The sequence below is a fragment of the Perissodus microlepis genome, chromosome 9 (assembly GCF_051167445.1).
Source record: "Perissodus microlepis isolate ML-2025 ecotype Zambia chromosome 9, ASM5116744v1, whole genome shotgun sequence".
NCBI lineage: Eukaryota > Metazoa > Chordata > Actinopteri > Cichliformes > Cichlidae > Perissodus > Perissodus microlepis.
The window spans coordinates 11,273,324-11,285,339 of record NC_140469.1 but is presented as its reverse complement, the minus strand read 5'-3'; the positions used below and the strand labels follow the sequence as shown (position 1 = coordinate 11,285,339).

At 39.5% G+C, this 12,016-nt stretch overlaps 1 protein-coding gene across 2 annotated transcripts; it reads right to left on the bottom strand.

The window, feature by feature from the left end:
* Nucleotides 1-2,311: 2,311 nt before the first annotated feature.
* tm9sf1 (transmembrane 9 superfamily member 1) lies at nt 2,312-11,956 on the bottom strand. Of its 2 annotated transcripts, XM_084939014.1 has the most exons (10): nt 11,828-11,956; nt 11,445-11,714; nt 10,110-10,321; nt 9,319-9,450; nt 8,097-8,219; nt 7,630-7,988; nt 6,599-6,753; nt 6,180-6,365; nt 3,846-4,119; nt 2,312-3,363 (listed from the first exon to the last, which is right to left on the bottom strand). In XM_084939014.1, the coding sequence occupies exons 3-10, from the start codon at nt 10,314-10,316 to the stop codon at nt 2,970-2,972; spliced, it is 1,830 nt and encodes a 609-aa protein (XP_084795140.1). In that variant the 5' UTR covers nt 10,317-10,321; nt 11,445-11,714; nt 11,828-11,956; the 3' UTR covers nt 2,312-2,969. The 2 variants fall into 2 exon arrangements, with proteins under 2 accessions (XP_084795140.1, XP_084795139.1); XM_084939013.1 differs by having other exon boundaries at nt 11,445-11,956.
* Nucleotides 11,957-12,016: the final 60 nt, after the last annotated feature.

Genomic DNA, 12,016 nt, shown 5'->3' with positions numbered 1-12,016 from the left:
CGTTTCAGCAGGTACTTATCCCAGGGTTCTTGTTTTAATTTGTATCCCATTCAAAAATGGGAGGGAGATCTTAATAATCAATACATCGAGGATGATTGGAAAGGAGCCATTAGCATAGTTAGGTCGACTTCTACCGCTTGCGAGAAACCCAATACAAACTTTTGCACCGCCTATATAAAGCTCCTAATGTTTTGCATAAGATTGCACCTCTTATTTCCCCTTTATGTATCAAATGTCAAAAAGAAAATGTTATCTTTTTTCATTACTTCTGGGAATGTAAACTAATTAAAAGGTTTTGGAGTTCCATATCTCAAGAATTGAGCAATATTTTTAAGAATCAGATCCAATGGGACCCTGGATATTTTCTTTTTGGTTTAGCCTCAAAAGAAACAACATCAACTTATCCACAACGTAAACTATGTGATAAACTATTGTTGCTGTAAGTGTATTCTTATTAACTCGGTTAAGGATAAACCACCTACTGTTACTTTGTGGTACAGTGAATTGTTTAGAGTTATTCCTGATGAAAGAGTTGCTGCTATCTTAGCAGGAAATGAGAATTTGTTCCTCAATGTTTGATCTCCCTTGCTTATTTATTTGCCAGATGATTTGTCCCAACTGCGAGGGGCCGGTTGTCTTTATGATGCCTTCAGGTAATTAGGAAGTGAGCACAAAGGAGTTCACTTTTGTCTCTTCTTTTTTAAATCTGTGGTTGAATAGTTGGTAAATATTTGTCTTTTTTCCTCTCTCTGTCCTCCCCATATCTGTGATTGCAAATGTGTGTAATTATTTTTAAATGTTTGTCATTCTGTGTTTTTGCTTTGTGCTGACAATGAATAAAAAATTAATCTTAAAAGAATTAACACTACAGTGTGTGTACTTTCTGTAAAAATAAATGTTTACTGAAGTAAAAGTACAAATGTTCTCCATTAAAATATACTTCTCTAACTCTATAAAAAGAGGTTTCGATGTTCTGTGTGTTTGTCTTTGGCGGGTAAAGAGCATGCAATATATTCAGTTTTAAAATTTATATAATATATAATTACATTAACTGTAGTAAGGCTATAATTAATGCTAGCTTATTTTAGTAAACGACACAGTCACTCCATGCCACCACAGTAAAGCCGCTCCGGTTGTATAACGGCTATCATCTGCAGGGAAATGGTTTATTTTCAGTGTTATTTTCAGCTAGCTTTTTGCTTTGAGTTAGACAAAGCAAAAAGCTAGCTGATACACTCCCCTTAGTTAACCTGTGTGTCTTAAAGACCTGGATTACCTGTAATTTCCTGCTTCTAAATTCAGATAAATCTTAGGTTATTGTTATTGTACTCCCTAGAAAGCTTAGAAACAGAAACCTTGATTATTCAGGCCCAGTCTTATCTTAAACTAGTACCATCTCACCCTATTAGAGCACTTCGCTCTCAGACTCCTGGCTTACTTGTGTACTTACTAGGAAATTTAAAAGTAGAATGGGAGGCAGTCTTCAGCTTGCATGCCCCTCTTCTTTGTAACCAGCTCCCAGTTATGTTTGGGAGACAGACACTCTCTCTACTCTTAATATGGGACTAAACATGTTCCTTTTTGATAAAGCATATAGTTAGGGCTAAATCAGGTGATAATGATAATCAGGCCTCAATCCCAAGGTAGGATTGATCCTGCAATTAGCCTAGCTTCTTGTGATGAGTGTTTCTTCTTCACTCACCATGTGTCTTCTGTCCCGTCATCCTCCTCTAAGCTAAACCACTTACGGCAGATGGTTACCCCTCTCTGAATCTAGTTCTGCCAAACATTTCGTCCTCTTAAAGAATAGTTTTGCTCTTCCCGCAGTCACCAAGTACTTGCTCATAGGTGCTTGTCTGATTATTGGGGTTTTTCTCTTTTAACGTAGGCCTCTTACAGTACAAAAAGTCTTTAGGAAACAGTTGTGATAAAATGGAATAATGAGTTATGGATTGGCCTCTCCAGAGTACAGACCTGAACATGAAGGAGTGTAGCATCATCTTGACAGAAAACTGAACACAAGGCAACCAAAATCCAAGAAAGAGCTTTGAATGTCGTTTGAGAAGCCTGGAGAACTATTCCTGAAGACTTCTTAAAGAAATTAGAAGATGGCTCAGTTCCATGTACGTTTGCACTTTTCAAAACATTGCTGCAACCATTTCACATTTTTCTAAAAAGAAATTAGATTAGCACTATAGATTTTGAGGTTATATAGCATTTCTTAGGATCTGGTGTGAGTATGAAGAAAGTTCTACTCAACAGTTGTGACAAAACAAGACTGAAGAGGGAAAAATCCAGAACACTGGCACTATTGTATTAAAAAGAGTTTTACTGTAAAGACTATATTTACATCAGAACCAAAATCACAGTCAATGGAGACCACAGAATACAGTTACAATATTGCCCCCTTCACCACCAACTTCAATCTAAAAGGCATCATTCTTTTTATCCGCTGCAAGGCCATGTGGAGCTCAAACAGGCCAGTGCAAAACAATGCGTTTATTAATAGCTCTTGCACAATAAGCCAAAACTACAGTACCATTCTGCTGGTCTCAGTAGGTAAAGTATATTGTGGGAAATTTAGGACATATAGCTCCAGCATAACTGTGATGGACCATGAAGCGGGAATCAGATGCTGCAGTCTGAAAAAATCCATTCACTCACGTAGCAAATCCAACAATTTACCTATTTATCCCTGATGGGAAGCAATCATCCCTTTGTGTTGAAATATCCCCTTTTATCATAAATCTATGCGATTCCAGCCCCAAACTCATCTGAGCTTTCACCAATCCAGCACGCTGTCCAAGTTTAACTATTAACCCCTTTTAAATCAAGGAAAAGGCCCCTGTTTCTCCTCACTTTAATGCAACAGGTGTGTATGAGTGAAAAAGCAAAAGAGGAGAATGAAGATTGTCTTTGTGTGCTAAGTGGAAATGTCTGTTTTAAGTTGCGTGTTTCAAATTGAATTTCTAGTCCATCTTGAGGCTACGATAGATGTAGCGAATAAATGCCAATGAGGACCAGAAGGACACGCTGCCCAGCATCAGGGAGAAGACCATCGCTGTGAGCAGGGAGTACCCAAAGAACTCAGTGCTTTGCACCAGGCCGCTCATAGAGGACCGGTTCCTATAGTAGAAAACAGAGTAGACAAAGATGAAGATGCCGGTGGATCCCGTGCTCAGCACACTCCTCCACCACCATTGGTAGTCTTCGCCAGACAGCAGGAAGTAGGTCAGTGCCACAGAAATGCAGGCGCCCACAGACAGGAGAATGGCGAAGACACACAGCAGGATACCGTACAGCGTGTAGTGCTCTCTTCCCCAAACAGTGGCAAAGATGTAGTACAGCTCCACTGAGATGGCACTTAGGGAAAGATTGGATGGAAAACAGAGTTAAAAATCCAAAAATGAGAGGGAGTAATTCTAATAGTTTATTTTACGGAAGTCAATCAATCTAAATTCAGCTTCAATGTATACTTATGTAAATGGTGCATTAAAAAAAAGAAAGAAAAAAAGAGTGAAGTGCAACAGTTCCTGGATATTTTCCTGTTTAGTTTTAATTACAGGAAACATTAGTGAATAGTGAGCAGTGATCTATAAAACATGTGAATGCAAATGAGATGACAATTAAAAAAACAAATAAACAAAAAAATTCACTTTTGCAATAACTGCCTATTATCTTCCTAGGGCTCTGGATGATGGGTTTCCCTTTAATAGTTCACAAGTCTGATGTTAATTACTTGTGAGTAAAACCATAAAGTGTTTTATTGTCACCTTTTCTAATCTCTGATCTATGACTACACTTCTACAAATCTCCCCTTATCTAAACACCTGAGGTCAGCTCACCTGAAGGGAAGGAAGCCGCCGATGGCCATGTGCACAATCGTATGTTTGTACCAGGGCTGAGTCGGGATCTGTCTGGGGATGTTACGGGTGCGGCACGGTGCCTGGAAGCTGCCAGCTCGGTTCTTTCCCACAATGCCACCAATGATTGTTAGCGGGAAGCCCACCAGCAACCAAGCGCCCAGCAGCAGGAGCACGGTGGTGGCCGGCAGAGCCTGAGTAGAGCCGCTCCACCAGTGGACAGAGTTCACTACACTCCACGTGAAGAACAGTGGAGCTGGAGGGATGAATAATCAAGTTAATAAAAGAGAAGCATCTAATAATCCATGTAATGTTTCCTTTGAGGGTTGCTAGAAAGCATTATGCCATAAGGAACGTGAAAAAAATACTGCAAAGTAGAGCTGGGCGATAGAACGATAACGATATGTATTGCGAAATAACTTTTTCTCGATAGAAAAATTTAACTATTGCAATAGGCCTCACCGCTCTTGTCCTCTTAAAAAGAATTAAAAAAAAGAAGAACAGCCAATCCAAATTAAGTAGCGCAGAGCCGAACCAATCACAGCAGCAGCGTCACGTCACGTGACTTGTTACGTACAGCACAAGTGCCAAGCCGCACACGTGTATTTGTTTGGGAAGCAGCCAGCCGGGCTGCCCAGGTAATGAAGGAAATGAGTGTGCCGACTAGAGAAAAATCAACCGAGAGTGTGACCGAAGATTACCAAAGAGAAAACAGATGATGGTTCCAATGCCGGAGAGATTGTCGAACGGAAGAGCCATAGAAGTTCCGTAGTGTGAAAGTATTTCGGCTATTTCAAGTCTGACAAAAAACAGAGTAGCGCCCACTGTAAATTGTGCCGAAAGCAAGTCTGGAAATACAATAAACCGGCGCATGCTCAATCTCTGACTGGAAGCGCTAATTCGTCATTCGGCTTTTGTCAGACTAAAGTAACTGTTAAAACTGTTTGAAAAGCTAAGCTATACAACAAGGAGAGATTGAGAATTTCCTTTTAGTTCTCAGTTTATTTGATATTGACAAAAGTTAGTCAATTTTGTTTGTTCTTCTGTAAAACAAACTAAGATTTATTTTTAGAATTAATATTTTGTTTCTAAGTGGAATTGACAATTTAGTAGTCTGTTTAGTTTGTTCTATTTTGAAACTTAAACGCTTTAGCGGCTACCTTTTGTGTAGTTTGCAATATTTGCCTTTATTTATCTGAAAAAGTCTCATGTTCCTTAAGTACATCTACCCTGTTGAACTTATTACGGGAAATAAATATTTAAATCAAAACAAGCTGCTGATTATTTAACATTTTACTTGTGAGCAACGGCACATTTAAATCTTATAGTTAAATGTGCCGTTAAAAATATAGTTATTTGGCTTATATCGTGATATATATCGTTATCGCCTGAAATGAAAAAATCTTATATCGCCCAGCTCTACTGCAAAGTGAACACAGATTCATGAATAAATAATTTACTGGGTGGATTGTACATTCAACTATTACAACTAAGTACCTTTTATTTACTTTGAGGGTTTTTAAGCTTATATTTAACATAGTTGTGAAAAACTGTGACAAAGAGTAGGTTAATGGCATTCAGCACAAAGCCCAACTGGGAAACAAACCAGAGATCAGCTGGTGAGACCATCTGTACCCACATGGTTTATACCTTCACCATCAAGTCATCCCGCAAAATACTATCAAAATCAATTATATTGATTGTTTAAAACAATTTTGCAAAATGCACATGGAAACTGACCACATCCAAGTGCAGATATGAGAATGGAAATATCTCATTATCTAACTAAATCAGACATTAAGTCTTTAACCTGCCAGCTCCTTTGTAAATGGTCAACATGAGGTTTGAGTGCGGCAGATAACTGTTTCGTATTTCAAAAGTGTTGCTACTTGATAAAAGATACGCTGTGGATGTTATGACTTTAGTTAAATATAATGAACTACGTTTTCTAGTAAAGAAACATGAATGCCAATAATGTAGGATTTTATTAACACCCCCAGCTTTCTTAGAGGTTTTTTTGAGGAAAGGAAATGAAATCATAAATTGCTTTAAACATCAGAAATACAAACAATCCAATCTGCTATCTGAATATATTCATGAATAAATTCACAATTAATTTGAAAAATGGTTTCAGGAAAATGCTGTAGATTATGTTTAGAGCTGCAAGTACACACCTGACGTTATGCTAATTTCACTAACTCGTCCTTCTTTATCCAGGAGGCCAAAAAACACGCACAACAACCGCACAGCCTTTGATGAGAAACTGACACGTGAACATGTGCTTTTAAATGCCGGGTCGCTTCCATTTTCACTTACCGGAGAAGAGAGATGATGTGAGGATGATGTTCCACACCCAGCGCTGGCCGTTGATCTGTGTGTAGAAACTGCACGAGACGTAGCCTGACACACAGCTGGTCAGAGCATACAGGACGATGGATGCTGAATTGATGGCGCCATGGCGGTGCACATTGAACATTCCCAGCAATGCCATAAGGATTATCGCTAAAGCAAACAAAGGACATATTTAGGTGATTATCACATGCCCTTTATGTATATACAAGTTTCAGGTTTTCCCTTTTACTCTAATGCTTGGGACAAAGACTGTTGTTATGGGATAGAAGTGCTCAGAAAACCAGAATGCTCCATTTCAAAGGGAACAAAAAAACAAGACACCTCACTGGGATTTAACAGGCCAGTGTTTCATTGTGTTTGTGAATTTGAGAGTCAATACTCACCTGTGGCAAGGGTAAGGAACTGAGCCCCAACTCCCAGCACAGCACAGAGCAAGCTTTTGAAAGGAGGAAACCTAAATACATCAGTATGGATGATTTTCCAACCATTGTCTCCTTGGTCCAGATCATCGCAGCCACCCTCCTCTTCCACATTGTACCTGAAGGTGAAAGCAAAGTATTTTTATGACTGGGAGAACCAAAACGAGAGCAAGAAAAGTCTCTGCTATATTTACAGGTCTTGCAGGTAATAGAGGTCCAGGAATTGCATACAATTTTGCACATTTAGGCCAAAAAGAAACTATATTAAGGACTAAACTTCAAATTAAAGCTTTTATTTAAACATAGTAAAATGAGAGCTTGGAGACAGAAAAGACAACAAAAGCCCTTAAAGTGTTCGACAGATAAAAGGATATAAAATAAAGAAAAGGAAAATCTCAGATTTTCCTGCACACACATCTCCTGGTTTTACAGAAAATGGTCTGAAAAAGAGAATATCCAGTAAGTTGCTCATTGCTTTGCTTTGAGCTGGCAGGAAGGCAACAGTATCTCAAATAACCATTCGTCACGACCAACGTAGAAGAGCATCTGAATAAAAAACATGTCCAACCTTGAAGCAGATGGGCGTAAAGCAGCAGAACTCACTTGTGCTACTCCTGTCAGCCAAGAACAGGAAACTGGGGCTACAATCTCAATCAGCTTACCAAAGTCTGATATGAGAAGACTAGAAAAACTGTCTGGCCTTTTGATTTTGGTGTTAACAACGTGAAAGCATGCCTTATATCAACAAATCAGGCTGGTAGTGGTGGTGTAATGCTGTGGGAGATACTTTCTTGGTCCACTTTGGCCTCCTACAGTATTGTGCCCAAGGGTTCTTTGGCAGGCAGACTGAAGCAGCTGGGAACTGCACCTCCAACCTCCTGTGCTCAGCCAACCCATTATTAAACCACATTAAAGGCACAAAGAGACCTGACATTTTGTTTTGTCTTTTATATTCAAGCAATGCATTATTCACTGTCTTTGCGTCACTTACTCACCTAGCAAAGTCATTCTTAAGGACTCTCATGAGAATGATGATGACGAAGCCAAGAAGCAGCACCACCAGCACCAGTGAGTTAATGATGGACAGCCAGTGGATCTCCAGTGTTTTGGGGAAGAACGAGTAGTCTCTGAGACGCTCGGCTCTCCGGGAATAGGGCAGAGATGATTCAAACCAGTGCACGCTGTAGGTATGGGTCACAGTCAGGCTGCCTCCGCCTACTCCGACACCCCCCACTGCTGCACCTGCCCCCTCCTCTAATGGAACAGGCTTAACGTCTTTTACTGAGACATTGGCGAAGATCACATAGTCGCCATTGTACTCAATGTTGAAATCCAGGTGAGTCCACAAACCCACCTGATAGAACAGAAAAGAGGCAGGAGGAGTTTAGAAGTAAGAGGAATGATGCTTAGTTTGGTTTACCAAAAGCTTAGCATATCCATAAAACATTTCTATAGTTTCTACCTTGTGGCTGTGAGGCAGGAAACCACTCTCCTCTATGTATCCTACAAAACCCCAAATTGGAATATCGTCCAGGACAAATTCAAAGTAGTACAGCTCCTCAATGGCCTCACGAAGATCGTCCACCTACCAAGGAAAAAAAACAAGCACCAACAGTTAACAGATGACATATTTTAAGCAGTAGTTGTTGTCATTATTTGTTCTAATATGATGGGATCACTGTTTTTTGTCCTTGTCGATATACATGGTCTAGAAATAGTGTCTCTGTATGTTGCTATTAACTTGTATGTAACATCAACCTGGCAGAGAGTCTACAGATGGAAATTAGCCAAGGGCTATAATCTAGCACATTTACATTTGTTAAAATATTCATTAATATGTATTGTCCCTTTTTTTTTTATTAGAACAAGGTTGTGGCCTCACATAATGAAACAACTGTGCAAAAGTTGTACAGATGTTTATTATGTGAAACTGCTATTTTACAGACTCCAAGGTTCAGCATACAACAAAGTACATTTGTAACAGCAAATATCAAGAGGGATTCGATCCTGATACGGATACATGTATCCAAGGTAACAAAGGATGAAAGACTTCCATAAAATGCAAAAAAAACCCAAAAGTTTTAGTTTTATTATCTTATCCATGAAAAGAAAAAATAACTGCTACAGACCAGCAGATCTAAAAAGGAAATCCGTTTGCACATAATTTCTGGCCAATTTGAGAATTGCCTTGATTTCCATTAAACAAGGTCCAGGAAACATTCTTCAGAGATTTTGAGCACAGTCAGTGCGATGTTTATTTAAGCTTTGTGACATGGTTTGTTAACCTCCTTGAAGCAGAAGATGGTACACGGAGGTGGTCAGCCAGTTCTGACTCATCAGACCAGGAAACATTTCTCCAGTCTTTGGTGAGCCTGTGTGAACTGTAGCCTCTGCTGTCCTGACAGGTGCTGTAGCCCATCCACTCTACTGTCATTTTATATGTCCAGAGATGCTCTTTTGCATACCTTGGTTGTAGGGGCCATTTTTGGGTTAATACCCCATGTTGCCGCTAGAGGTCACCTTTTTCAGTTTTCTGTATGGGAAACTCGAGTTGAGGAGTAGAATAGCATTTTTGTTTCATTTGTAAGCGGTGCTGGTCAAAGCTTTCAGTGTTTGCAGTTTATTACCAACCAGTTTTCTGATGTTAAGCATGTTAACTATTACAAATTTACTCATGTAAATACCTGTTTTTCTGAAAGAGTGAGCTGACAGAGAATTGTTTTCTCCACATTCTTTTTGAAGCGGATGTTATATAAAGACTCAGCCATTCTGTCACCATCCAGCACTTCTCCCAGGCTCAGAGATTTATGATGCACCTGATGAAAGAAGTATTAGCATTTAATATACAGGATGTTTAAAAAAAGTGCCAGATTAGTTAATCATAATTCTGAGAGCAGTTATTTTAAAACTGCCAGCTAAATAAAAATCAATACAATGTTACTCCTGCCTTTGAAAATGCAGGCTAAACTGCTACCAACACAATCAAACTTCCAATAATGACTTTTCCCTTAAACCTGTGAGCCATTAAATAAACTATCAACTTAAAGAAAAAGCTTGTGTTTTGGTGGAATGTGTGAATTCCTAACAGCAAATCAGTTACACAAAATTATTATTATTACTCTTATGGTTCAAGATGTCATTTTTTATCACATTTTTACAAGAAAATGCCATGATCTTTCTATAAAAAGACACTTCTTTACTCAACATGAATTAATACGTGTTTCCAGATTTTTTGGTTGGGAGTAACACTTCACCTCAATATCACATCCTCACGTAGAAACAAACAGATATGGGATAAAATATAACATAGTAAAGTCTTTTCTTTGGACTCTGAGATAAAAATATGTTCACAGGAACTGGAGATGTAAGCCCTGAGATTTAGATATTATCATTACACTCTCATCTACATGTCTCCAGTTCCTCTGTTTTGTTACAACAGACCAACACCACGCAGTGACACAGAACTAACACTGACCTTCTCCGGCCTGCAAACAGGCAATGTGTAATAGTGATATGTCTCCTGGGGGTTATGATAAGGGCCCACTTTGTTGACATAAAGAGTCACATTGTCTCCAATCTTGTAACCAAGGGCCCAGCCTAAGAACAAGAACAGGATCAAGACAGAGTGCAGCACCATCATCCTCTGACAGCCACCTGACGTGCCTCCTGTTCCACGACACATGGCCCCTGTTGAAAACATGACAGCTTATCAGTTCAGGTTCATTTTAAGCTAGCCTGTCTCTCACTTTTGTGCACTTCAAATGTGACACGTAATTATCTTAACGCAGAGAGGTAGAACTGCACAATTTTATGCAACGTCATTCCTGCGATGCTTCAACAAACACAGCAGAAAATGATGAAACTGGCTCAAACACAGATGCTGTGTAACCACAGTGAATTGCAATGCATTTCATCAGTTTCATCAGCCCAAAAGAGGGTTTGGAATCAAATAAGCACCGTCAATTTCTGTATGTTGGAGTTTACAAGAGCAAAAAATAAGTAACATTGCTCAGAGCTTCAGTTTTCATCCAGGTGCAGAGTTTCAGAGTTGCTTTCAATTTCAAAGTATATTAGACAAACATTAGTGTCCATGGTATGCTTAACTTGCATATGAACATGTATTAAGTTTGTGTTGGAATGGTGACGCATTATGATACAATGCCACACCTCCCCTTTCATTTGCATACTCTAAAAAGCACACAAATGTGTTCCCTATCAACCACATTTCCTGAAAAATCACAATCCTCACATTTTTTATGCAAGTGATAGAAGGAGAACTTCAGAAGGGCGACCTAAAGTTATTGCTGATGTGGCATTAGTGTTGAATTTCACAGCAAAGCAAATTTGGTCTGAGTGGTAAAGTTGCAATGCCTTTGACATAAGCCAGATCACTTTTTGATCGTCCCCTGTGACGAACTACAGAGTAGCGTCACAGCTCTATGCACATCTGAACTTTTTACTAATTACAGGACTACATAAGAAGCCCATAAAGTATTTAGAAAGACTCAAGCCAAAAGAGTTAAATCAGTTGAATGAATAATAGCAGCAAACAGGCAGAAACAGGCAGAAATGACTCACACAGTGAGATAAGTAATAGTATATACAAGAACTGTAATAAGCAGTAAGAGCAAGGTCGCAACACTACAAGCTCTGTCCTGTTTCTGTGGACAGCAGTATGCTTATAATCAAAGGGGGCCTCCTTAAATTAAGTAAGGCAAGCGATTCATCCACATCAACACTGTTTTACTCCAAATAAGCACATGCTCGCTAAAAAAAGACTACAACAACGAAATCAACACAGTCGATCTACCGTTCTCTCCGTCGTCAGTCCCGATGCTCCAGATCCAACAAAATCTGTCTGTCCGCCGGCTTCCTTGGACTTCAGGCCCCAGTAGGCTGCTCTCTTCTCCGCTACACTGGAGCTCAGTGTGAAGATTCAGCCTTACAGCCGAGCATCTTGGAAATTCTTGATACTTTGTGTAAACGTAATATCACTACCTTCATATCCGGGTACACTGAGTACTTTTATTCACACATGGGCCAGTGTGGAAGAAGAAGAAGAGCTCCGACTCCACGTCACCTTACAAAATAAAAATAACAACGACTCGGCTGAGTTTTCCGGATTGGGCGGGGAAACAAGAATACACCTGAAATGTTACCGGTTAATCCCAGCCGGTGACAAATTTCACTCACAAGCAATGTAAAATAAACGTGGAGTATTTACGGTCTTTAACGCCTCGGGAAATTATGAACTAAAAGGTAGGAGTTCGCAGCTTTCGACGGTGTTATTTTTCCCCCTTTTTCCAATAAACCGGATTTCCTTCAACGGTAAATAACCAATCAGTGCCTTCGCGGGTCTTCCGTGTCGGAACTCAGGCCTGA